The sequence below is a fragment of the Passer domesticus genome, chromosome 6 (genome assembly GCF_036417665.1).
Source record: "Passer domesticus isolate bPasDom1 chromosome 6, bPasDom1.hap1, whole genome shotgun sequence".
Taxonomy (NCBI): Eukaryota; Metazoa; Chordata; class Aves; order Passeriformes; family Passeridae; genus Passer; species Passer domesticus.
The window spans coordinates 47766388-47789282 of NC_087479.1; the positions used below are offsets into that span (position 1 = coordinate 47766388).

At 48.3% G+C, this 22895-nt stretch overlaps 2 protein-coding genes across 6 annotated transcripts in view; one reads left to right on the forward strand and one right to left on the reverse strand.

The window, feature by feature from the left end:
* Positions 1-22895, forward strand: part of SLC22A18 (solute carrier family 22 member 18) — an 81004-nt gene that overhangs the window by 2018 nt on the left and 56091 nt on the right. The window contains exons 1-6 of one of the 5 annotated variants that reach the window (XM_064425252.1): positions 15782-15929; positions 16773-16951; positions 18807-19019; positions 19484-19680; positions 20827-21043; positions 22417-22514. In XM_064425252.1, the coding sequence (XP_064281322.1) occupies positions 20888-21043; positions 22417-22514 (254 nt within the window). In that variant the 5' untranslated portion in view covers positions 15782-15929; positions 16773-16951; positions 18807-19019; positions 19484-19680; positions 20827-20887. Of the gene's footprint in view, positions 1-15781; positions 15930-16765; positions 16952-18806; positions 19681-19729; positions 20770-20826; positions 21044-22416; positions 22515-22895 lie in introns of those variants that run through there. The other 4 variants (XM_064425251.1, XM_064425255.1, XM_064425253.1 and 1 more) reach the window with 4 other exon arrangements.
* Positions 2643-4431, reverse strand: CDKN1C (cyclin dependent kinase inhibitor 1C). Its single transcript, XM_064425256.1, has 3 exons — positions 3666-4431; positions 3450-3576; positions 2643-3311 (listed from the first exon to the last, which is right to left on the reverse strand). Exons 1-2 carry the CDS (start codon positions 4114-4116, stop codon positions 3455-3457), a joined length of 573 nt encoding a protein of 190 aa, XP_064281326.1. The 5' UTR covers positions 4117-4431; the 3' UTR covers positions 2643-3311; positions 3450-3454.

Below are 22895 nucleotides of genomic sequence, written 5' to 3' on the forward strand. Positions count from 1 at the left end.
GCTTGTATGTAAAATTTCTGGAGGTCCAGTATTATTAATACTCCCGTCTTGGTCTCTCTTGGGGCAGGGGAGGAACTGCAGTAGCCTTGCTCCAAATGCTCGGCCCTGCTCCTAGGGAGAGGGAGCGGTGGTGATTTTGGAGTAGATTATTCCTCTAATTGCGTAGCTGGTTTCAGTCTGGGATTAAGGCAGCTCAAATAATGACCTGACTTTTTGTAGCTGTAATGAGCAGCAAGCTCGGTCCTTCAAGACCCCTGATATTTTGAATCCTTTCCAAAAATATTCCTGTCGTCAAATCCAAAGTGGAATTTGGGATTTAGCGCTAAGTGGGTTGGCGGTAACAACCAGCAGCCTCCCTCCGCTTCTGCCTATGCATTCTCATGATAAAGGGCACTTTAAAGCCCCTCTGACAATGAATGAGTCCTAGTTAAATATTTCAAGAACTTCTTTACATGGTTTCCCCTGATGCATGTACTGTTGAGACATCTGTCTTCCGTACTAATAAAGTAGTCTAGATTTAAAATGAACTTCATTGGATTGCTTTGAAACTATAGGCACATATGGTTCATAATTAGCTGGATATCTCTTATAGTTAAATGATTTTTTTTTTCTCTCTCTCTCTCTGTCGCCCATTCGCATCAATAATAGAAGCAAACAAAGTTCCAATTGTTCCCTGTTGCGGGACATTATGTGCCTGAATAAATGGATGTTGGCTGTGTCTACATGGATTTGCCATATGGCTACAAAGGCCGAAAGAATAGGGGCAGTGTGCTTTGTGCCGGGGCGAGGAGGGCCGGCCGGGCTGGGTGGGGCAGGGCGCGGGGGCGGCCGCACACCTTCCCGCACCGCACCGCAGCGCGGGGCTGCGGGACGGGCACTCCCTCCCTGCTGCGGGACGGGCACTCCCTGCTGCGGGCTGCCAGCCCCGCGGCTCCGCTCGGGGGCTGCAATTGTTTGCTTCAGAGCCCCGTGCCTGAGCTGTCCCCGCGGTGCGGGCTTTCCTCCCAAGCCAGGCTGGGCACACCTCGTGGCTCCTCCGGCCGAGGTATTTGGAAGCTCGGAGCAGGGATCTTTCATTGCAGAAAGTCCTATTATTAGTTGCGGGCTGGGACAATGGAGGTCCCAAAGGCACCTGCTTTCATGAAAGCGAGAGAAAAGCCCATAAATCCTGGAGGATCCAGCTGCCTCACTCCGGGTATTGTTGGCTTTCATAAGGAAAGGGAAAAGCTATTTTTCTTTTCAAAGGGGGGGAAAATCGTATTGAGTCAGCGGCCACTGATGCGGGCGTGTAAAATAATCCCGTTCTGATTAAGCGATCATGGAGCTGGAGGTAATCAATGTTACTTTTACAGCCAGGAGCGTTTGGCGGCCGTGACAGCGGGGGGAGAGCTTGGGGGAAAGGGGGGCGGGGGGGAGAGAGGAGCTCTGTGACGGGGGAAGACGATGTGGGCAAACCTTGAGCCTTATTCACCCTGAACCTCATTCTCCCAGCTCCCTCCCCCTCCGTGGAAGTGTATCATACAGAGATCAGAAAGCCAGGGAGTGACGCTCTCTCGGTCCGCCCCAGCTGCTGGGTCCAGCGCGGGGGTGCAGCATTTCAGAGGTGCCAAGTTGGGGTGTGGAATCGGAAAGGCATAAATCAGCCCAGTCTGTCCCCACGTCCTGGTCCTCCTCCCCATCTGCACTGTCCAGCATCCCAATCCTGCACCACCTGCAGCCAGCCCCAGAGCTGGTGTGTCCCCCTTTCCCGGGCAGGCGGGGCTGGGATTCAGAGCCAGGGGGCTGCCTGAGGATGCCGCGGCTCTAACCTGCCCTCCGGCCACGGGGACACGGTGATGCCGCAGTGCTGCCCGTGCACGGCTCTGACAGCACTGTCACCAAAGCACTGTCACAACGCTGGCTGTTTCGTCTCGTGGGAGGGTTTATTTTGTGTGAGTGGTGTTTTGCTTTTTACGTCTTTTAGGGCGAGCTGAAACTGCTGCCTTTCCCAGAACTGTTGTTTGTCCTGTAAATCATTGCTGGGCAGGAGGTACCAGGAAGTGCTTCCCTGCAGTAGCCAGGGCTCCGGGCTGGGGAGCGAGGGCCCGCGGCCGAAAGCGGGGGAGGGGGGAAGGTTTGCACAGCCACGGCAGGGGCGTCCCCCGCAGCTGAGCCCGCTGGGGGCCACGGCCCGCTGGCACCAGCCACCCCCCGAGGCTGTCCCCAGCAGAGGCAGGCAGCGGCCCCAGCCACGATGGGGCGAGGGGGGGCGGCCCCGGGCCAGCCGCGCTCCTCGGGCGGGCAGACACGGCCTCGGGAAGAAAGGGTGAACTGTTAAAAGTAACCATTACAACGCGCCGAAAGCGAAGGCAGGGTGTGATGAAGGGCGTGTGCTCCCCTCACGCTTGGTTAACTCCGGCAGTACTCAGGAGTCTGAGCTTGTTTTTAAGGGAGAAGCCCTGCGTTCCGCTCCGGACCGCCCGCCCGCCCCGCGGCGGGGTCGCGCTCCGGGGGTACCCGGGCCCCGCGGCGAGGGGGGACCCCCTCACCGAGAGACTCGGACTGGGCTGGGCTGGGCTCCCCCGCCCAAGCCGCCGGGGCTGGCTCCGCCACCCCCCTCTCCCCCCGGACTTCCCCTCCAACACACACCAGGCAGGCTTGCGGCCGTTTCCTTTTATTTAATTTTATTATTGAAGTTGTGGCATTATTTGCAATGGCAGTGGTACAGACCGGCTCAGGATCCATTGAAACAGATTTGTCTTCAAGTAAAGTCTAAAAAATATTTTGATTCATAGCTACATCTTGTGAATGCAAAAAAAAAAAATCCACTATAAAAATAAATTTACATTTTGTGAATAACAAAAGCAAATATAGTGCCCTTTGGCTTAACCAAAAGAAAAAAAAAGACTATTGGATGTCAAAGTTATCCACGTTTCTGACATAAATAGAAAATATAAGTTAGTATAACTCTTAAAAAAAGTTTTGTACAAATATACACTTGTTTTTTTAATTTTTCCTTTTTTTTGCACTGAGAGCTCAGCAGAGATTAAACATTTCTTATAAATGACTTTTAAAGCTTTACACTTCTGGCCAGTGTACTCACATTAGGCATAATACATTTCTATACAGAACGTCATACATTGCACTGTTGTACGATAACACTGCTCCGTGCGCGGCCGGCGCTGCGGCTCCGCTCCGGCTGCCGCTCCGGGGCCGGGCGGGCGCGGGGGGGTCCCGGCTCGCCGCGCCGCCCGCCCCGGCCCCCCGCGCCTCCGGGGCGTCGCGCCTCCCGTGGCGGCGCGCCTCTCCCGTGGGTGCAGTAGTGCAAAAGTCTGGAGAAGAACAACAAGGAGAAGGGGGTAAAAAAAATAAGCAGGGGAAAAAAAAATTGGTCGTGGTGGAGAAAGTAAATAAGAGAGCGCGGCAGAAAGCGCCCGGACAGCTTCGCCCGCTCCCGGGGCGCGTCTTACCTGGCTCACCGGAGCCGCTTGCGGGGAGTCTGCTCAGCCGGCACGGCGGCGGGGGGCGGCGGGCAGCCCGCGGGGCGCTCCGCCGCCGCCTTGGGCTCTGCCGGCCTTTTTCTCCTCACGAAGAAATCTGGATGGGGGACGGAGAGGAAAGGGGGGTCCGTCAGCCACTGCGGCGGGACGCCCCCCGTCCCCCGCGCTCCCCGGCTCCCCACGCACCTGTGATGCGGGCGGTCGGGCCCCTCCGGCGGAGCCGCATGCCGCGGCGGCGGGGCGCTGCGCGGTTCTCCCGGCTCAGGCGGCCCCCGGGCCCCTTGCCGGCGGCGGGCGGCGGCGGCGGGGAAGGGGGCGCCCGGACGAGGGGGACGCGGCACCGTCCCACCTGCAGAGTCTCCCGGTAGAAAGCGGGCACAGCGCCGGCCTCCACCTCCTCCCAGCGCAGGCGGCCGGGCCCCGGCAGCGGCGTGTCGGTTTGGAAGTTGTAGTCCCAGCGCCGCTGGTCGTCCTCCCCCATCTCCCGCAGGCGCTCCCGCAGTTCCCGGCCCAGCTCCTCGTGGTCCACCGGCCCGAAGAGGCTCCTGCAGACGGGGCTGCGGCCGTGCCCGACCAGGGCTCGCCGGGCCGAGAGGCGCTCCAGGGCGGCGGTGCCGGAGAGGTGCACGTTGGACATCGCCGCCGGGCCGGGAAGGCGTGGGTGCCCCCCCGCCGCTCCTCTCCTCCCGTCCCGTACGCGCGCTCAGACCGGCCCTGCCTCCCGCCTTTGAACCCCTGCCCCCGGCCGCTGCCTTTTAAACCCCGCTCCCCGCGAGTGCGAGCAAAACACCATTAGCATAATAGTGTTTCCCTGCCGCCGGCCCGCCGCGATTGGCGGGGCCCCCCCCGCCGCCCCCCGGCCCCCGGCGGCAGCGCTCCTGCCCGCGCCCTCCATTGGCTGCGCCGGGCAGCGCCGCGCCGCCGCCGGCCGCATTGGCCCGCACCGGCCCGGCCCGGCCCGGGGGGGCGGCCCCGGCGCTAGCCCGGCCCCGGAGGGCGGCTGCCGCGCTCCCCGCCCGCTGCCGGCCCCCGCTCCCTTTGTCTGCCGCCGGTCGCGGCTCCGCCGCCGCTTCCAAGCCGGCGACTTTCGGGGGTGTTTTTTTTCCCCCTCCGCTCCGTGTTGCCTTTTCCGTGTGAAGGGTGCGTGTGGGAGTGTTTTTACTATTATTTTTTTACTATTATTTTTTACTATTATTTTGTTTGGGATTTTTTTTTTTTCCTCCTCGAGGAGTGTCGCCAGTTTTTTCAGCATCCGTGGAGCGCGGGGGCTTGGCGCGGGGGAGGTGATGCGTGTGGAGGAAAACGGGATCGTTTCTGGCTCGGAGATTTTTATTACACTGCTGCAAAACAAAGCGAGATGCTTGCAGATTTCAAAACAAGCTGAAGGCTATTTTTAAAAATAGGGCTTCTCAGCTGCATGGAAGTAATAACTTGCAGCCTTAGTGAATAGAAGTACATGAAAACCACAGCATTTTCCTCTCCTGACTTTAAAACCCACATAATACGTGTTTGTTCGCTGCAGATGAACTAATCTTGCTATTGTGTTGCCAGGGATCAGCTGGCTTGTGCTTTACATTTTCTGCAGGTCACTGCAATCATTGCCTTTTGTTGTTTTGGGATGGAGGAGTATGAAAGGAAAAGAAGGGGGAGCATAATTGACACGGTGCTAAAATTGGTCCCAGAACATCATCACAGTGTTGATGCATTTCTCAGAAGGTCATCACGACAATGATTTTTTCATCTGCAGATGACAAGGGGAAAGAAGAATCTCTTTCATGTTGCGTGTTTTGGGACCTCCCGACTCACATCCCTGTGGCTCTTGCCTTTGGGAAGTTCAAACCCTTGAGCAAAGATGACTTGGATGGTTTTATTTCCTAGAGGGAATAAAATAATATTAATTCCTAGGATGTGCTGGCTCTGCAGAGACTGCCCCACATGCTGCTTGCTGCAGGGCTGGAGGGGTTGCAGCTTTAGGCCCCTTAGGGCAATGGTGCCCACAGGTAGGTCTGCTTCAAGAAGAGAGGCATTTGTCTTTGCATCCATGCAAAGGCCTTGCCAGCTGCACCAAAGTAAGTTTGTGGTGTTTCCATATTTGTCCCACCTCTGTGACAGAGCAGCCCTCCAGCAGTGCTGGGGATCCTCACTCCCGCACTTGCCGTGACAGTGAGGAGCTTGTGGCAGCTGGGACAGCCCCTGTCACCTCCCAGGTGCTGCACCTTCAGTGGTGCTTCCAAAGTCTGCCCGCACCAGGAGGTACCAGCAGTGCCCGTGGGTTTGGATCCATGGACCCGGGGTGGCTGCTGCTGGCAGAGAAAATGTTGGAGCCTGGCTCACTGCACAGGAAGGATCTATCCATGCTCAGGCTGCTGAGGAGTGAGATGCCATGACAGGTTTGATCTCCTGAAGTAATTTCCTGATGTTTGTGGGGACAGATGGGGTGCTTGATGGGGAGTGTCTGTAGCTTGGTGATGGAGAGAAGATGCAGCAAGTGCTTTCAGGGTGAAGATCCCCACTTGTTTCCTGGGCAGGCATGGAGTCACAGCTGGCAAAGATTTTGCTGGCCAGTGGTACAGACAGACCACTTTCATTTCACTAATGGTGATACCACTGGTGTTTTAAGAAATGTGAAGACTTTTTTATTTTAAAGATGCCTATTCAGATGTTATGTTCTTAACAGTCATTCTGAGTTTCCCAGATGAGTTGGACAACCTACCCAAGTGGCTGTTTTAGGTGAATATTACCTCACTGTCCTTTCTGTCCCAAAATGGCCCTTGAAGATGGCCATATGGAGGTCTCTTGGCCCCAAGGTTATAATTTAGGGAGCAGGTAATGAAAAGTTCCACATCACTAAGAGCACATCATCCTAAAATGCAGGAGGTGCATATAATTTAGGCACGGGTTCAACCAGGAGAGGAGGTGTGGGTCTTGCAAGCTGGGATGCTTGGAGAACATGGCAAGGTGTTCACCTGGGGACTTCTTTCAGCAGCCATCAAATTCATCTCTTAGGATATAGGTTGGGGTGGTTTTAGGAATAAATGTGCTGTGCAGAGAAAATAATTTGAGGTCCCCAAGAAACCTGCTGGAAAAGTGCCCTCTATTCAAGACTCGAGCCAAAAGGCAATGGCCAGGTCCCTGCAGACAGGAGCTCTTTGTGAGGAGCTCTCACAAACCTGCTGCCATCCTCCCCCTGTGCCAGCAAGGCCAGCGACTGCCTTTCCTGTGTTCTGCCTCCTCGATTTTAGACGTTCCTGCCATGAAAGCTGCATGAGCAAGATCCCCCGCTATTTGCAAGACGTGGGCCCGCCCTCTGCAAAATCCACGTCGTTGTCCTTCCAAACCCTTCCCAGAGGTTAGCCAATATTTACGCAGCGCTTGAGGGAGGCAAGGAACGACGGTTTCAACGTTCAGGAGTTGCCTCGTGTGAGGCCACTTCACCTTCCAGCTCACCTGGGAGGTAAAGCAGCTCCGGTTTGAGATTACCACCCCTGTTTTTTTAGTTCAGCTTCCTCACTGTTAATGCTCTCTAATGCTTTTGACTAGATTTTTTTGTCCCACTATACATTTAGGTTTTAAGGTGGTGGTGGTGACAGTCCTGGCCACTTTCTGCTCACAAGTTCTAGCACTGTCTTTCTTTTTTGTGTGGAGATAGAGCATCCAGCCCATTTGAGAAGGAAGTACTGTATGCACACAGAGATGTTTTCAATTTAGTGGATCTGTGAACTCTCAGGCCAGAGGGGTAGGTTATGATCCTCTAAACCAGCAGTTTGCCTAACATGAGCCACAAAATCTTACCCAAGAGCTCCTACCACCCAGCCTATTAGCTTCTTTAGAAATTCCTGCTCCAGAACACTGAACAGAGTAATTACTGCTATGGTTAGAACAATGCCCCATGAGAATGAAATGTTTTTGCTCAAAATATCTAAGTCATATCTGCTTATGTCAGGAAAAATAATGACTTTAACTAGTGTGTATTCCTGCTGGCTATTCTGTTTCAAAAGGGTGAGGGGAAAGCAAACTCCTTTATGGCCTGTGCATCATTGTAAAGGGATTGCAATTGCAGGAGGTTTATTGCAGTTGACTATTTCTGTTTGGAAAGGGTCCAGGTTGACTGTCAGAGCCAGGGCTGAGTCTGATGGCTTGGCAGATAGGGGAAGAGAGGTCCTTGCACTGTAAACTGAGCGAGGAGTAACCAAGGAGATTTGATAAGAAGTTATGGAGGTAACAAAAGAGAGATTCTCAGTGCTGTCATGCTGATGGGGCTGGCTGTTGTGCAGCTCCAGGTTAACTTATTCAGAAGAGAGGGTTTAGTGAGATGCTTATGTATAGAGGCAAACAGTCCCCATCACGTGGTGCCATGGAGGAGCACTCCTCAGTCTTTTGGCAAGTCTTGGAATTAACTTCTTCTGCAGGGATTGTCCTCAGCATGCTGCCAGACAAGCAGACCTGTTGTTGGGCCCCTGAGGCTGGGAGGTTTGTGCTTTGCTCTCCTCTCATTTCCTTTAGTGCACGGTTATCATCTATGCTCAGCAATGTTTAACTCAAGATTCTTCAAATGTTGTGTGATCTACATGTGATTGCTTCATTTCAGAATGTGTTATATCCCATAATTGCTTTAGCAGAGGCACAGACCAATAGACATTGGTACTTTATCTTCTCTGCACTTCTCTTTTACTAAGCATGTGATCACAAGCAATTTGCATTTATACCAGTGGCAATTTTGCTTGGTACTTTGGAATCCTGCTTAAATAAACTGATTACAATTAGGGTTCAAGTTAGGACAGACTGCTCAAACTCTTCAGCGAGGCTTTTCTACCACCAAAGTGACAATTCAAATTATTCAAACTGGTATAGACTCAGAATTTTCCGTTTCTTGACAAGGTCATAAAATGTCAAATTATTAGATTTGATAGCTGGGCAAAACCACACTAGTTCAGGGGTTAAAATGGGTAAAGGAAAACTGAGCAGAACTCCGGAAAAATTCTGACAGCTTTAATTCAGTTTGAATTGCTTTTTGTTGTATTCTCAAAAAAAAAAAAAAAAAAAAGGCACAAGCTAATATCTCAGACAAAAAAAATATGCTTCATTTAATTTAATTTCCTTTAATTATTTTTTAAATTATTCCTTCTGTTCTTGGTTGTTAAAAGAAGAGCCAGCCTTGCTGTCCAGCTGCTGTGCATCATTAGGGTAGGACAAAGGTAGCAGTGAATTTAGCCTAATCTATTGATGGACCTGCCAGTGCACCAGGGGCCATTGCATTCTCTCTTCACACTCCTCTTGCCATCATGTTGTTTTACTAGATGAACTCCACTCGCCATCTGGCTCTTCATCCTGACTGGGAGGCTGGCTCGTTTGCAGGATGCTGTGTTGTTATCTGGGAAAACAGGCTGGGAATGGCAGGTACCAAGCAGCATTTTGAGCTCGCAGGTACCAAACAGCATTTTGAGCTCGCAGTACGTATCTGTGGAGGGTGGCTCTTTTTTGCTTGATCTCTGTGTAGTTCTATTTTAGCAGTAGTTAAATGCTCCATTTATTTATATTCCCTGCTTTTCTGTTGGTGTAATTGCTGTCGAAGTCATGCTCTACGCTCACAGGTCCTGTTCATTGCCACTCTTTGCATTAAACTAGAGGTTTGCGTTCTGCTTGTTTTGACATTCCCCTCGCCTTTCATCTTGATCCACGGTAATATTATTTTTGGAGTAGCTTTTCATAGGTTATTTCTATTTTATGTAGGGGGAGGTAGTGGTGAAGGGGCCATTACGCAGGTTTTATTTTTGGTTTCATGTTTCTTAAGTAAACAGGTTTTTTACTGCTGGTAGTCTAGTCCTGAAGGAGATCGTTCATGGCCTGGACTGTTGCAGAAGGGAGGTGCCTGGTCCCAAAGCAAGCCCAGGAGCAGCGGTGAGTGCATCAGAGGCATCTTCACATGGATCGCAGCACATGCCTAGAGGGAACAAAACGTAGAGAGTACGGAAAAACTCCCCAAAGCCCTACAAACGTCATGAAATCTGACTGTGAAAGCAACACACACTCGAGAAGTGGAGGCTGTCTAAAGAATGCTGACGACGAAGACCTAAAAACAGTGTGAAGGGAGAGTAAAGCCCAAGTTTCGATGGGCCCAGTCCTTGCGGCGCTGGCGGAACACCGGCCGGGGCGAGCCGCCTTGGCGCTCGGGCCGAGCCCGCACCTGGTCGCTCGCCGTCCCGCAGGTCCCTGCCCCTGGTGGCCAGCCCGGGGCCCTGTCGGAGCCGGGGATGGGAAGATCCGCGGGGCAATGGTGCCCTCTAATGTCGGCGTTCCGTTCCCCGCCCGGCCCTGTGCAGCGCGGCCTGGCCCGCGGCCTCTGCCCGCGCTGCCGCCCGCTCTGCCCGCAGCAGCCCGCCCGTGCCGGCGCCTTGTGCCGCCCAGCCCGCGGGTGTCCCCGTGTGACCCGGGGAACTGAGGTGCTGTTCGCCGCCTCAGGGGCTCCGGGCTGCGCTGTAGCTGCTATGAGGCTCTCTGCTTCCCCACAGAGATCCCTCAGGGCATGGTTTGCTGGGGACGCTGCTCTCCCGGCCACCAGCCTGCAGACAGCCCTGAGCAGCTTTCGGAGAGCAGGCGATCAAAAACTGCAGACTTTAATTCCATACTGTGTGCACCGTGCTTCTAGAGTAAGGAAATACACTGTAGCTGTAATAAGCATCCTAAAGGTTTCTCAAGTTGTTCCAAGTTTGTACCACTCTTTGGCAAGACTTGTGAACAGAAGAATACACTCGCTTTATTTTGTGAGAAATTAGGGTTGAGGTGTAACGTGGCTATCATAAACTCATAGAATGGGTTGTACTGCAAGGGACATTAAAGGTTACCTTGTTCCACCCCCTGCCACGGGCAGGAATACCTTCCACTAGAACAGGTTGCTCAGAGCCCCATCCAACCTGGCCTTGAACGTTTCTAGGGATGGGACATCCTGAACTTCTCTGGGAAAAATGTACCAGTGTCTCACCACCCTCAGAGCAAAGAATTTATTTCTAATATCTATCCTAAATATTTTGATTTAAAACCATTAGCCCTCATTCTGTCATTGCCACTTCTCCAATGTGACAGATAATGACTTAGCTCAATGGCAGCTCTAACCCTGGCAGCCCAAGAGAAGCAGATCCAGTTGTAGAGGATGTAGACCTTGAGACACTTGTCTAGCTTCATGGAGGCCTGGCATGTCTCAAGGAGCCCCAAGAGTTCTGTTTATTTTACATTTTCCTGCAGTGGGTTCCCTCTCTGTGAGTGTTGGCAAAGCAGTACAGTGCTGTGGGATCTGGCTGTTCCTTCTCTTGCACTCCAGGCTGGATTCCCTCTTCTTATCTGCCTCTCCTTCAGGGCTTGCTCCATCCATTCCATGCGATGGGCTGTTGAGATATCCTGCAGTGACGCAGCACGATGAGATAATCTCGCCTCCCTCCTCACCCCCCGGCTTCTTGTTTGTATTCTTTGATTAATTTATCTTCTTGCCTATGGCTTTAAATTTGCTTTTATGGTACTAACTTTCTGAAGACACAGCACTAAAATTTTATTTTTTCTTAATCTTGGAAAGCAATCACTTTATAATCTCTCTGCTAGAATCATAGCATTAATTTTGCTGCAAGCATTGAATGTGGACCAAACATCACCCAGCCAGTGGTGAACCTGCAGAGGGAGTGGTTCAAAGAGCTCCCTTGGGAGAGTCCATCACGTTCATCTTACAGCAGTTTAACCATAATAGGGCTGCCATGCCCACAATCAGGTATGTATTCCTATGAAGTGAGGAGTTAGTTGTAGCTGGATCCAGCAGCACACCACGAGCACATCTATACAATGCAGAACATTTAGTGCTGTGCCTCATTGCTGGGAGCTCAGCCTGTGTTAAATATGGGGCAGCATTAAGGGATTTGTATGTGCCATCCACAACAGCACTCAGCAGAAATCCCACTAGCCTTCAGCATCCTGCAGATCCGAAGAGAAAACAAGTGCCATGTCCCCTAGCAGGGCAGAAGAGGTGGAAGGGCACAGGTAGCATTGGCCTAAAGGCTTTCTGATGGTTTGCATTACACCCACTGACACAGCTATATTTCGTAATGAGGCAGTTCTTGAGCTGTGGACAGAGGCTGGAAGGATGTGTTACCTGAGATCATGGTTGGAAATGTTACTAAATACTCTGATTACATGTGATTGTAATGCCCCTTGGTACATGGTGGAGGTCAGGAGAAAGTCAGGTTTTTTCCTGTGCTGTGACCAGGTTGAAAAATCATCAGGTTATGCTGTAGCCTTTCAAGTTTCCCCTTAGCAGCTGCTCTGAAGCTTCTTTCAGGAGTTATTGCTAAAACAAGGGTGTAGGGCAGTGAGCTCAAGGTGCCCAGCTCTCAGTTTCAGCTAGGATGACTTTTGGACTTCAGACAGGAGAATCAGGCACAAAGAGATTAATTTGTACCTGATTCTCAATTAAACTTTAATTCCATGAAGGTGCAATTAAAACCACACCCTGATGCTGTGCAAGATAACAGATACCTCACTGCTGCTCAGTGAGCATGCACGTGAGGGCATTTCAAAATGACACAGTACAAATTCTTCTGGTGTAAACCAGGAGACTCTCAAACGTAGTCTTGACTAAATGGGTCTGAAACATGTTTTCCTAACAGTAAAAGCAGGAGAGGAGCTGGATGAAAGACTTGAAAGTTAAATTCTGGCAGCCTGGAAATCAGAGGTAAAATTCCCAGTGAATTGGGGTCATGGTTTCAGTCTAAAGCCAAGTAATCCATATCCTGTACTTCTGAAAGTAAAAATGAGTCAGCTGGTCATCGTTGGTATTCAAAGAGAAAACAGAAACCAGGTGAAATCATTTAAGCTGACAGTGGCCAAATGGTTGTGAGTTTGCTCTGGAAGGAAATAAATACATCTGGAGGTGTTATGTTTACAGAATCTCATTGCTTTCTAGATCAAATGCACTTGCTTTGCAGATGGAAGAATGACTTTTTTTTTTGTTTGTTTCTCCTTTTTTAACCACCAGGCTGCAACTTAAATCTAGAGTCTTTTCTTTTTATGCACCACAGTCATTAAGCAAGATTTGTCTCTGACCTGCCCTGGCAGTCCTGCAGCTTCTGAGGGCACCTCCAGTGGGATTTGTGGTGGTTGTTGCTTCACCTGTGCAGAGATGGCTGAATTTGGCAATTTGATTGATGAGGCTTAGAAGGAATATAACCCACTACTCCCCTGGCGGTACTGGGCAATAAATAAAAGGAATAAATCCTTATTGTTTTGAAGGTGGTGAGGAGAGAGGCTGGGCAGACCTGCTGAGTAGATTGCCGTCAGTTTTAACAGGAGCCATCAGGACCCAGTCAAGTTTGGAAGTTGGAGAATTACTTCCCAGTGCCCTGCTGGGGCAATTTTACAGAGAGAGTATAGAAATTTGTAAAACTTGCTTGATTTCTGCATTGTGAGCCTGTGATCATCTCGGGGACAAGCTTTAAAAAGTATTTTGAAACATTTTTTTTTTAAATAAATAGCTCTTAGGGATTTTGTCTTGGGAAAATTTGTGTGTGCCCTCATGTCCTGATGCCAGGGTTGGATCCTAACAGTGTGCAAAGTCTGCTCTGCTTCTTTACAAAGGGAGATAAATTTAATTCACAGGTCCTGATGTTGTTCCAAAAGAATTCTGAAGAACTATTGTAAAGAAATGTGCTTTCAAGAGAGAACAGTTGAGCAGGTTTGGTGTTTCTTGTGATAGACATAACTGCAATGTGTTAGAAATGCATCCTCATGGTTTGCTCCAAGGGAAGGCCATGCTTATAGAGATTGAAACTGGAAAGAAGATCACCAAATGGTACCATGCAGGTTCTGGCTCCTTACAGCAAAATTTCAGATATATTTTAAGTGGGACTTAATTATATGATAGAGTAGGTTGAGCTTAGAGATGTCTTCTAAACTTTTCTACTATCATCTATCTGTCCATGCTAGAGCTGTATTCAGTGTTCAGCACTGGTTTTGCTTGAAAATTTCCCCCAAGCCACTGTGAGGATTCCTCATATCCCACTCAAGAGCCTTAGTGGGTTCCCCCTACAATCTCAGTGCTAAGGAGTTTATGAGGAATTCCCACTTCAAGGAAAGGTGATTTCATTTCTTTTTGTCTTAGGTAAATTCAAGCAGACTCTGTGGGCAGGCCAGGAGGAATCAATGAAGCATCTCCAAAGCCTTCTGGTGGTTTGAACAAAAAACCCCAGTGTTTGTAGGACTGTCACTGTTCTTGTATTTCTAACTAAAATCAATATTGTAATTGTTGTCCTCGAGTAGCTGTGGCTACAGCCTTCATTGCTGATGCAGGGGGTGCAGACCTAGCTGGCAGAGAGGACACCTCCAAGGGCTTGTGTCTTCCAGAACTTTAAAACCTTTGGTTTTCCCAGTGAGTTGACTGATATGCATGGATACATGCTCTGCTCCAATTTGCAGCAGTGTGAACTCCAGGATTTGCTCTGACTTTGCAAGACCATTCAAGCCTTCATTTGAGATGAGGTGTTTTACTTAGAGGAAGAATAAGAACCTTGCATGCGGCTTTGTAAGTCATTTAGAGACCAGACAGATCAGGGGCTGTGAAGCCATGTTTGCGCATTTCACCATCTTTGAGCTGCTGATAAATCCAGCCTGCATGACTCTGGATATCTTTTTTTCTATTCCAGCTATAGGCAGTAAATATCTGCAACATAGGTTTATCTCCAACTCATGTAGGGAGTGGAGCCATGGGGTCAGTTGTCCTCTCCCACCCATGGCATGTTGGTTCTGTGCAAGATTGCGAGAGGAAATGTCTCCCCTGGCCCTGAACTAGTAAGGATTTGTGTCAGCATGTAGCACAGACCGCCTTCTGTGCAGGGGAGCTGTCTCTGGGGTGTGCAAGGTTTTACAGACACATCCTTTGCCCTTTCCTCCTTGCTCTATACAGAAACGTGCACTTGCAGGAGCACTAGATACACACCTTGTTTTGTTTGTGCTGTGTACAGCTTTGTTGGAAGGCTGAATGACAGAGAGATTCTTGTTACATTGTGCTGCTGGTGGTCTCCTGAATGCTTGAGATATAAATCAGGCAGTTGTTTGATTCTGACACAGGAAAATGTTTTGGTAAAGGCAGAAGGCTTGAGACTAGTTGAAAATGTCTGGGACTCCCATTGTGTGGAGAATGTTATGTGTGCAGAGGAAATCTGCAGCATTCCTACAGCAAACCACAACAAGAAGCTCCATACAGCCCCAATCAGTCACAATTCTCATATAAATTATAATGGCCTAAATGTTATTTAAATGATAAACAGCTTTTGCATTCCAGACATTGCTGTGATTCCAGAAGGTGGCTGTGTAATACCAGCTGAATGAAATATTGTACATTGCAGGCGAAGTTTCAGGCTCCATTTGTGTGTGCATCCGGATTTGTCACTTCTAGAATATTCTTTGGCTGTGAACCTTGGACTCCCGATGCACTGTGTGTATCTTGGAGCCCAGGGCTTCATCCATTATCCAGCAGAGTTGTCTGAAGACTGGGCATGCCAACATGCCAGGAAGCTGAAGACACAACCACAGAGAGGCAGCAGAAGCACCCATTGATTCTGGGCTGTCACCACAGCTTATTAGTGTGTGGAGTTCTGCCTGGACCCTGCTCAGCAGCTGGTGGAACAACCAGTCCTTCAGTCACATTTTCCTCCAGAGATGGATAGGTCAGGCTTGCTGGGAACAAGCATGGCTTGTGGAGGAGCAATGTCAGGTCTAGGAGAGACCATTTGCCCAGCAGAGAGGCCATGCAGCAGACCTGGGCTTTCACTAAGGGTCTCATCTTTTGCTTGCTGATTCTTCAGTGTTCTGGCATAACAGACTGGAGGCATTTGCTGGTTTTTGATGTCCCTGCTTGAAGGAGAAGCAGCCCAGCAGCCCTTCTGCACTGTGTGGCAACAGCTCATGGAAACTCGAGGGGTTTCTGTTTGCTAGGGAGGGCCACAGCCATGGCCACACCTGGGAGATGATCCAGAGTGAGTCCTCAGGCTGAGCTGAAATCATCCTACACAAGGTGCCACTCAGTGTGAGCAGGCACAGGAGGCTCCTGCCCCAGTGAGGTCCTGCTGGAGCCCAGGAGACTGGATGGGTACAAAGAACTGAGTTTTTCTTTCTATTTGGTCATGTCATTTTGGTGTAACTCTCCTGTATTCAAGCCACAGGATTTTTCCAAAACTCCTTTACAATTGACAAAGTGTCTGTCTCATCTGCAAGCTTTGTTGTCAAATTCCAGTATTCAGAAATGTTCTCTTTTATTTGAATTTTTCCAGAATATCAGAGAGAAGAAACTGCCCTGTGGCTAACAAGGGAACTGGCATCCAAAGGATGACTGAATGTGACTCCAGCCTCTTCCACAGACTTCCTCTGTTTTCAGGGAAGTCATTAAACCCCTCTGTCTGTTGGAGTCCCATCTGCAAGGCAAGGAGGATTTAATGCTTTTCCCTCATTTGAGTCTCAACCTCTTTTTGTGTTTACAGGGCACCAAATGAGGCTTCAGTATTAGCTGCAGCTTTAGGGATTACCATTAAAAAGCTAATAATAACCAGCCATGTTTCATAGAATCATAGAATGCTTTGGGTTGGAAGGGACCTTTCAGATAAAATGTGATTTGCAGTTTAATATGCTCAGTAACAAAGACTTTACCAAGAGAATGAACAATAGCCTTTTCCATTTTACAAAATAATTTGCCAGGCATAATAAGTGCACCAGCATTTTTATAAAAACAAATTAGAAATAATTGCTTTTGCAATTTAATACACACATAGAAAAAGCCAAAAGAGCTCAGCAGCTACCAGGAATCTGATTTCATTGTCGATTTGGACTGTCTCTGCAGTTTTTATGAAAATCCCTGAAGACTATGCTATTTTGTAAACTAAACATGGCTGCTTTTTTTACTTCTTTTTTTTTTTTGCTGGCCATGTGGAGTCTTTTTCCATTCATTAGTGAGCTGCTTTTTTCATGGACACAATTAGACAAAAGAATAAATCAGTCAACAAACTTGGGATATAATTTTGGCAATGCCAGGCCATCTATGCTCTTATTTGCTTAACTGTATAAATCTTTCACCAGAATACAAATGAGGCCTGTTCCCTTAGACTTGAGGTCGGGGAAAGAGAGGGATCAGGCCAGATCCTGCAGATTTGATGGCTCCCACCAACCATGGCTAGTGTTGAGCAGTTTCCCTCATTAGAGCCACTCAGCATTCCCACTATTGAGGAATTGCTTTTAGATAATTCTTCCATTTCCTTTCTCATGTTACAGAGTTTAAGAAACATGCCCAGGACAATGGCTCCCTGAGGACTGTGTCTCTGTGAAGGGTTGTTATGTCCCTCCATGTCTGAATGTCTGCCTGCCTCACTGGTTTTGGTTGGTGGCCTTTCAGTGTAGTCTTCCGGAGAGAGGAAGGGTTTTCTCTGCTGCTTCTTGGGCAGGGAGATGAGGTATGTTCATAATGATTCAGCTTGCACCTCATGTCTCTCCTGGCACCCTCAGTACACAGCACACAGATGTGCTGTGTCTCTTTGCAAGGAGAAATGGAAGTTTTGCTGACAGCAAGAGGCAGTGATTCCCTCCCTGGCATTCCCAGCCAGCTCTCATGCTTGCCATGTGTATGCATGCACACCCACAAGGGCAAACATTTGTGAGTGCTCTATGTTGAAGCAGGATTTACTTCATCCCATCTCTGATTTTTTTGTGTTGCTGATGACACTGGCCGATTCAAATTCATAGAGGACTGAGGCCTGAGAGATGCCCTTCATTGCTGGCCATTATATTTACATTTTAATGCCTCTTCAAGGTTCCTTTGGGGCTGAAAACTTGGTTTGACCCTCTGTAAGCTCCCACCCAGGGTACTTCATGTTCCTCCAGATCATATTAATCTTCCTCTGTGGAAAAAAAACAACCCACCAAGTTCACAGAAGGATTTGAGATTTATTCCCCGCCCCCCCCCCCCCCCCCCAGTTCATTGTTTTCAAACCAACATTTTCAACTTCTGGTATTGATGTGGGTGGATTTCCCTTCCCTATGCATGTGCTAGCCTTGCTTCCCATTCCAGCAATTTAAGAAAATATTTATGCCCAAGCAACATAAACAGAGATTTTATGATTTTTTAAAAAGATGTTCTCAGGTTTCCTGCTCAATTTTTTTTCAGAGATCACCAGATAAATAGGCCTCAGGAAAGACACACCAGGAAGGCAACTATAAATACTCCAAAATTGCTGAGAATAAGTGTCAAGGCTTAATGCATAGCTAATGGACTAATCTGCAATTTTACCACAAGATATTTATCTCCTTGCTCATTTTCTTGGTAGTCTCCCTGAAATATATGTCTATTCAAAGTTTATTTATCCTACGCAAGAAAAACTCATTTCCTCTTCATAACCTGTTCCTCCCCAGTTTTAAAGTTAATTTTGTTTTTCAAAGGTGGCTTGTCAGTGACTGAGTGCTACCCACGGTGAAGTCTATAATTGAGCCAGAAGGAGCCTTTAGATAAAAGTGCAGGGCCAGCTTATGCCATCTGTCACTAGTGGTGCATTATCACTGCAGGTATAAATGAGCTGGCTCCAAGCTGCATGGCTGCAAACGTGGTGTTCAGTGGAGCATAGCTGGGAATGGGGTTAATCCCTACCATACTTAGGCTCCTGCAGACATTTTCAGTCATACCTCTCACTCAGGGGAGGAGGAGAATTTGGCTTGTGTCAATCACAGTGGCTGTATTTCCATCGGTGCTCCTGCTGCCACATTTAGCCCTTAAAATGGGGGAAGTTTCTAAAAATCAGGCACTGAAAGTCAGGAAAATCCAAGTTTCTGTGCAAAAGACCTTGCAAGAGGATACTGAGATGGTTTGAGTCTGCCAACATCTTGGCCAGGTTTGGAGAATACAGCTAATCCCTGCATCCTTGGGGCCAGGGCAGCGTGGACATGACCTGGCCATTGGCTTGTAAAGATGGCTTAAAACTGCCACCTTCTTGCCTTTGTCCTGTGTGGGTCAAAGTGCTGGGATGGGGAGAGAAATGATCCTGCCCAAAGACACAACTGCTAGAAGAGGATCACCGAGTTGGGCCCAGGGCATTTTCTTACTTGCAGCCTGATCTGGGATGCTAAGGAACAGTCTTAGGTGCCAAACCATCCAGGGGTGGGGGTGTACAGGAACTGATGATCACAGCTTATTCTCCAGGGACACCTCCCCAGCAGGCACCAAGTTTAGCTTCCTGCTTTTTAGAACAGTGCTTTTAGCCCCAGAGGCTGGAAATTAAACTCTGTGGTTTTTTACTCCACTTCCCTTGTCAATGCCAGTAAAAAGAAGCCAAATCCAAGGGAGAGCATGTGTCTGGCTAGCTGTCTGCATTGCATACCCTGGCAGGACAAGGCTCCTGTCTGCTGGAGAGTGGCTGCATCTGCAAGTCTTTGCTGCCTTGGTCGCCTTGCTGGGATCTGTTTTCAGTTGCTGCTGAGACAAACTCACCAATCAAATTATTGTTTTTCAAGTCCAAGGCAGCAAGGTTTCCTGTAAGTACAGTTGTACATTGCATTTGCATGAGTCGCTTTTTTGGTTGTCTCAAAACCTCCATAAACAGAATTCTGTCATTAGTTTTACTCTTCTATTCAATGGTAATTTTTACATTGTGCCTATCCAGCATAAGCCAGGGAGTGATGATGTGCTGAAGTACATTCAAAGTGCAGGCAGATCCCTTGCTTTGCTCTGAGATGAACCCAATGTCGAGCACTGATCCTTTTGCTGGGTTGGGATATGTGCTGGGTAATTGTCCTTCCTCAGTAAGAAATCCAAATTCTGGGGTCTTGTGAGTTGGATCTGCTTGAGTGCCAGTATTGCTGTAGGAAAGTAATTTTTAAGGGTGCTTTTTTCACTCATGCTCTGAGTTTGTGAAGGGTTGTTTCTGTGCAATCTCCAGTGATATGGTACCCAACCCTGATGAAAGATTTAACCTTTGGACTTCCCTCCCCTTTGCCAGGATGTAGAGCCTGGCAGTCTTCAGCAAATCCCAGGGCTCGGTGGTGACATGTTGAACAAAAAGGTGTGCCCAGACATCTTACAGGTCACACTCCCCAGGCTTGGTTGCAATCCTGGAGCTCTGACAACCACTGCAGATCCAAGCCAGTGGACATCTGTGCATGTCTCTCTGTTGATGTGTCTCTGTCAGCCTTCATGGTGAGTCGAGACTCTGTTTCTAAGCTGAGGTGTTACTAAATGAGAGGGACTGGGTGACATGGTCAAGCTGCAGCACAAGAAATACAGATTGGACAGTAGGAAAAACTTCTTTCCCAGATACTTAGAGAAGGGGCAAATCCCTTTTCTTTGAGATTTTCAAAGCTTGCCTAGAAAAAGCCACAGCTGAACTGAGGTGTTCAAGCAGCAGGGTGGATGAGCTCTCCTGTTGCCTTCCTTCTAAAAGTCCTATAATTCTGCAAAGTTAGAGCACTGAAATATCTGCCTTCTTTTTCTCTTCAAAAGAAAGATAATCCTCAACCATGCTTTCAGGCTTCAATGAGTAAGGAAACAAACAAATAAACCCCCAAGCAAATAAGCAAGCAGACAAACAAATAAAACCCTAAGTAAACAAGCAAGCAAACAACAAAACCCCCAAAGGCCAAATAAGTCTTATTTATTTATTTTCCCAGTTGGCAGTCAGCCTCATGATTTGTGTGGATTTAATACTTTTTTTAAAATGTTTTTGACCTTGGCTGGTAATCTGTAGTTTGAGTGGAGTCACATGTGAACATTTGCTAGCTCAGAATTACTATAAATTTGCAGCACCTGGAAAGCAGGGAAAATGGCTCAGGGAAAGGTGATGAGAGGGGCTCTGACTACATGCAAGAGTTGTGTTTGTTCCAGGATCTGTATAAACCTACTGGAATTGGAAATAGCTGTTCTGCTGTAAGCCTCACTTGCAACCTCCAAAAATAAAAGCAAAGTGCCTTTCACGAAGAATTAAAAAGTCCTCTCTCCTGAGCCACCAGGGGCAGTAAAAGTGAAGGAAGTGAAGCAGTTAAAAGAGTTGAAGAGCTTATCACATGCTCTTGTTTGGGGCAATGTTCACTTTCACTTTGCTGGGACACTCCAGCTGATTTTTGTTGTGATGGCACTTGGGGCAGTGAGCCCACAAGGCTGAAGAACCAGATCCGTGGATTGATGTATGGTTACATCTGATCCTGCTCAGCACGCAAGCAAAGGGAAGAGGGAAAAAAGAAAGAAAGAAAGATTAAATCCGTGGCATGCTGGCTCAGCACCTTTCACACTGTAAGCTTTGAACTGTGCACACAATTTGTGCCCCTTATCTACGCTTCACATTCGCAGCTAGCGAGTGCCTCCGTGTCGTTTTCCAGCCCGTCCTGCAGCAAGCCTTTCTGTGAGCACTATGAATGCAAAAACCAGCTCTGCAGGTGAGGAAGAAGCCTCAGGAATGAGGAATGATACCCTGGGAGAGGCCAAAAGGCAGCGAGTGATCCGTGTTGCCTACGTGGTTGCGGCCCTGGACCTGACCTTTCTCTTCATGCAGATAGGAGTCATGCCTGTGAGTATATGGGTTCTCTTGCTCCACAGCACATTTCCTTCAATGCCAGGCTCTGTGGCTTTCCAGCAAAATCAGAAGATAGTTTTTAGCAGGAAAGAGGAAAGGTGTCTTTGATACTGAAAGGAATACTTGGTGTTCTTACCAAACAGGCAGGCTGTGTCTCTGTCCAGGGTACAGCCAGGCCATAAAAGCTGATTTATTACTTGGGCTGCAGCAGCAGCCAGAGCCCTTTCCTGGCCTGAGAGCTCTGGGTGAAGCCGATGTAGTTTGTGTCTTCTTGCATGGAGTGTGAGAGTGACCCATCCAGCAGCTGTCAGGAAGCAGAGATTTCAGATCAAAGGTGGGTTTTTCTAAGTGTGTAAATTAACCAGCTCAGTGGGATTCATTGCTTCTCACTTACTGGACTCAGTTGTATCTGATTTTATACAATCAGTGAGGACTTTTGGTTGGAAAATACCCTTAAGGTCATTGAGTCAATCAGAAACCTAACACTGCCAAGTCCACCACCAAACCGTGTCCCTGAGTGCCACATCTACTCACTTTTGAGAAGCCTTCAGCGATGGAGATTCCACCACTTCCCTGGGCACTCTGTTCCAGTGCTTGACAATCTGCTCAGTACAGAAATATTTTGCAATATCCAACCTGAACCATCCTTGGCACAACTTGAGGTCATTTCCTCTTGTCCTATTGCTAGTTGTGAACAGAGACTGACCCCAGCTGGCTACCAATCCCTTTCAGACAGTTGTAGAGAGAGATGAGGTCTCCCTGCACCTCCAGGCAAAACAAAAGCATGACACAACAAAAACATCAATCAGAAATAACTGCCCATTGGCTCTTCAAGGTGTGCATCTGTGTTTTTTTGCAAGCTCAGGCTGTGGGTGTGCCATCTAGTAAAGGCAATATTTGCTCACGTTGTACTTTCATTGATTCTAGCTTGCTTGATTAAACAACAGCTCCAGAACCTTTCCATAGTTATCTCCCAGAGGATGGCTGGGCTGTTCCAGGTGCAAGGTCTGGAGGCAGCAAGGCAATTAAAACTTCCCTTATCCCCCTTAGCAGTTGCTGAGTATGTTCAGCTGTGTTGAACTGCAAAGGTAAATGGTGATACAAACTTGCCAGCTGGTGCAAAATGGATGGTTTTGATCACATCTCCCTGTCCTTCAGGGTGTGCAATAGAGACATTTGGTCTTTATTAAGCTGCCAGTGTTTGGCCCAATGAAGATTTACTCTTAGGAGTGGGGAACTGAAGAAAGTGGTTGTTTGGAGTTATGATCCTCTCCATACAGATGTTAAGATGTTTATTCATAAATATAGCATGCTTCTTTTCCATTTATTTGTTTTTTGGTTTTTTTGTGGTCTTTTTTCATTTTTAGTACTTGGCAAAGAGCCTAGGTTTGGATTCAGTGGGGTTTGGCTATCTCCAGACCACCTTTGGTGTCCTCCAGCTCGTGGGAGGTTACATTTTTGGAAGGTAAGTGAGAATGATTCTCATGACCCTTTATATAGCTGAAAAAGGCCAGGCATTTTTACACTTTCATAAAAATAATTTCGTTCTGGTTTGTGGTCCTGTTGAAATGTTTGAGGGTTTCATAATGAGCAAGGGAAAAATAAATGCTATTGTTGGAAATACTGCAGCATAGAAGCAGCCTTTATATTAACTTAGCTACATTTTAATGACACACATTTAAGTGTAACAATATCCTGGGAATGGGCTTAAACCACCACAGTCCTGAGCCCAGGTCCTAACAGCTTGATCCTGCAAATATTTTATAGCCATGTGTAACCTTAGAAATGTTTTGTGACTGGGAAACAAACAAAAAAACAAACAAAACAAAAAAAAGGAGGGTATTTA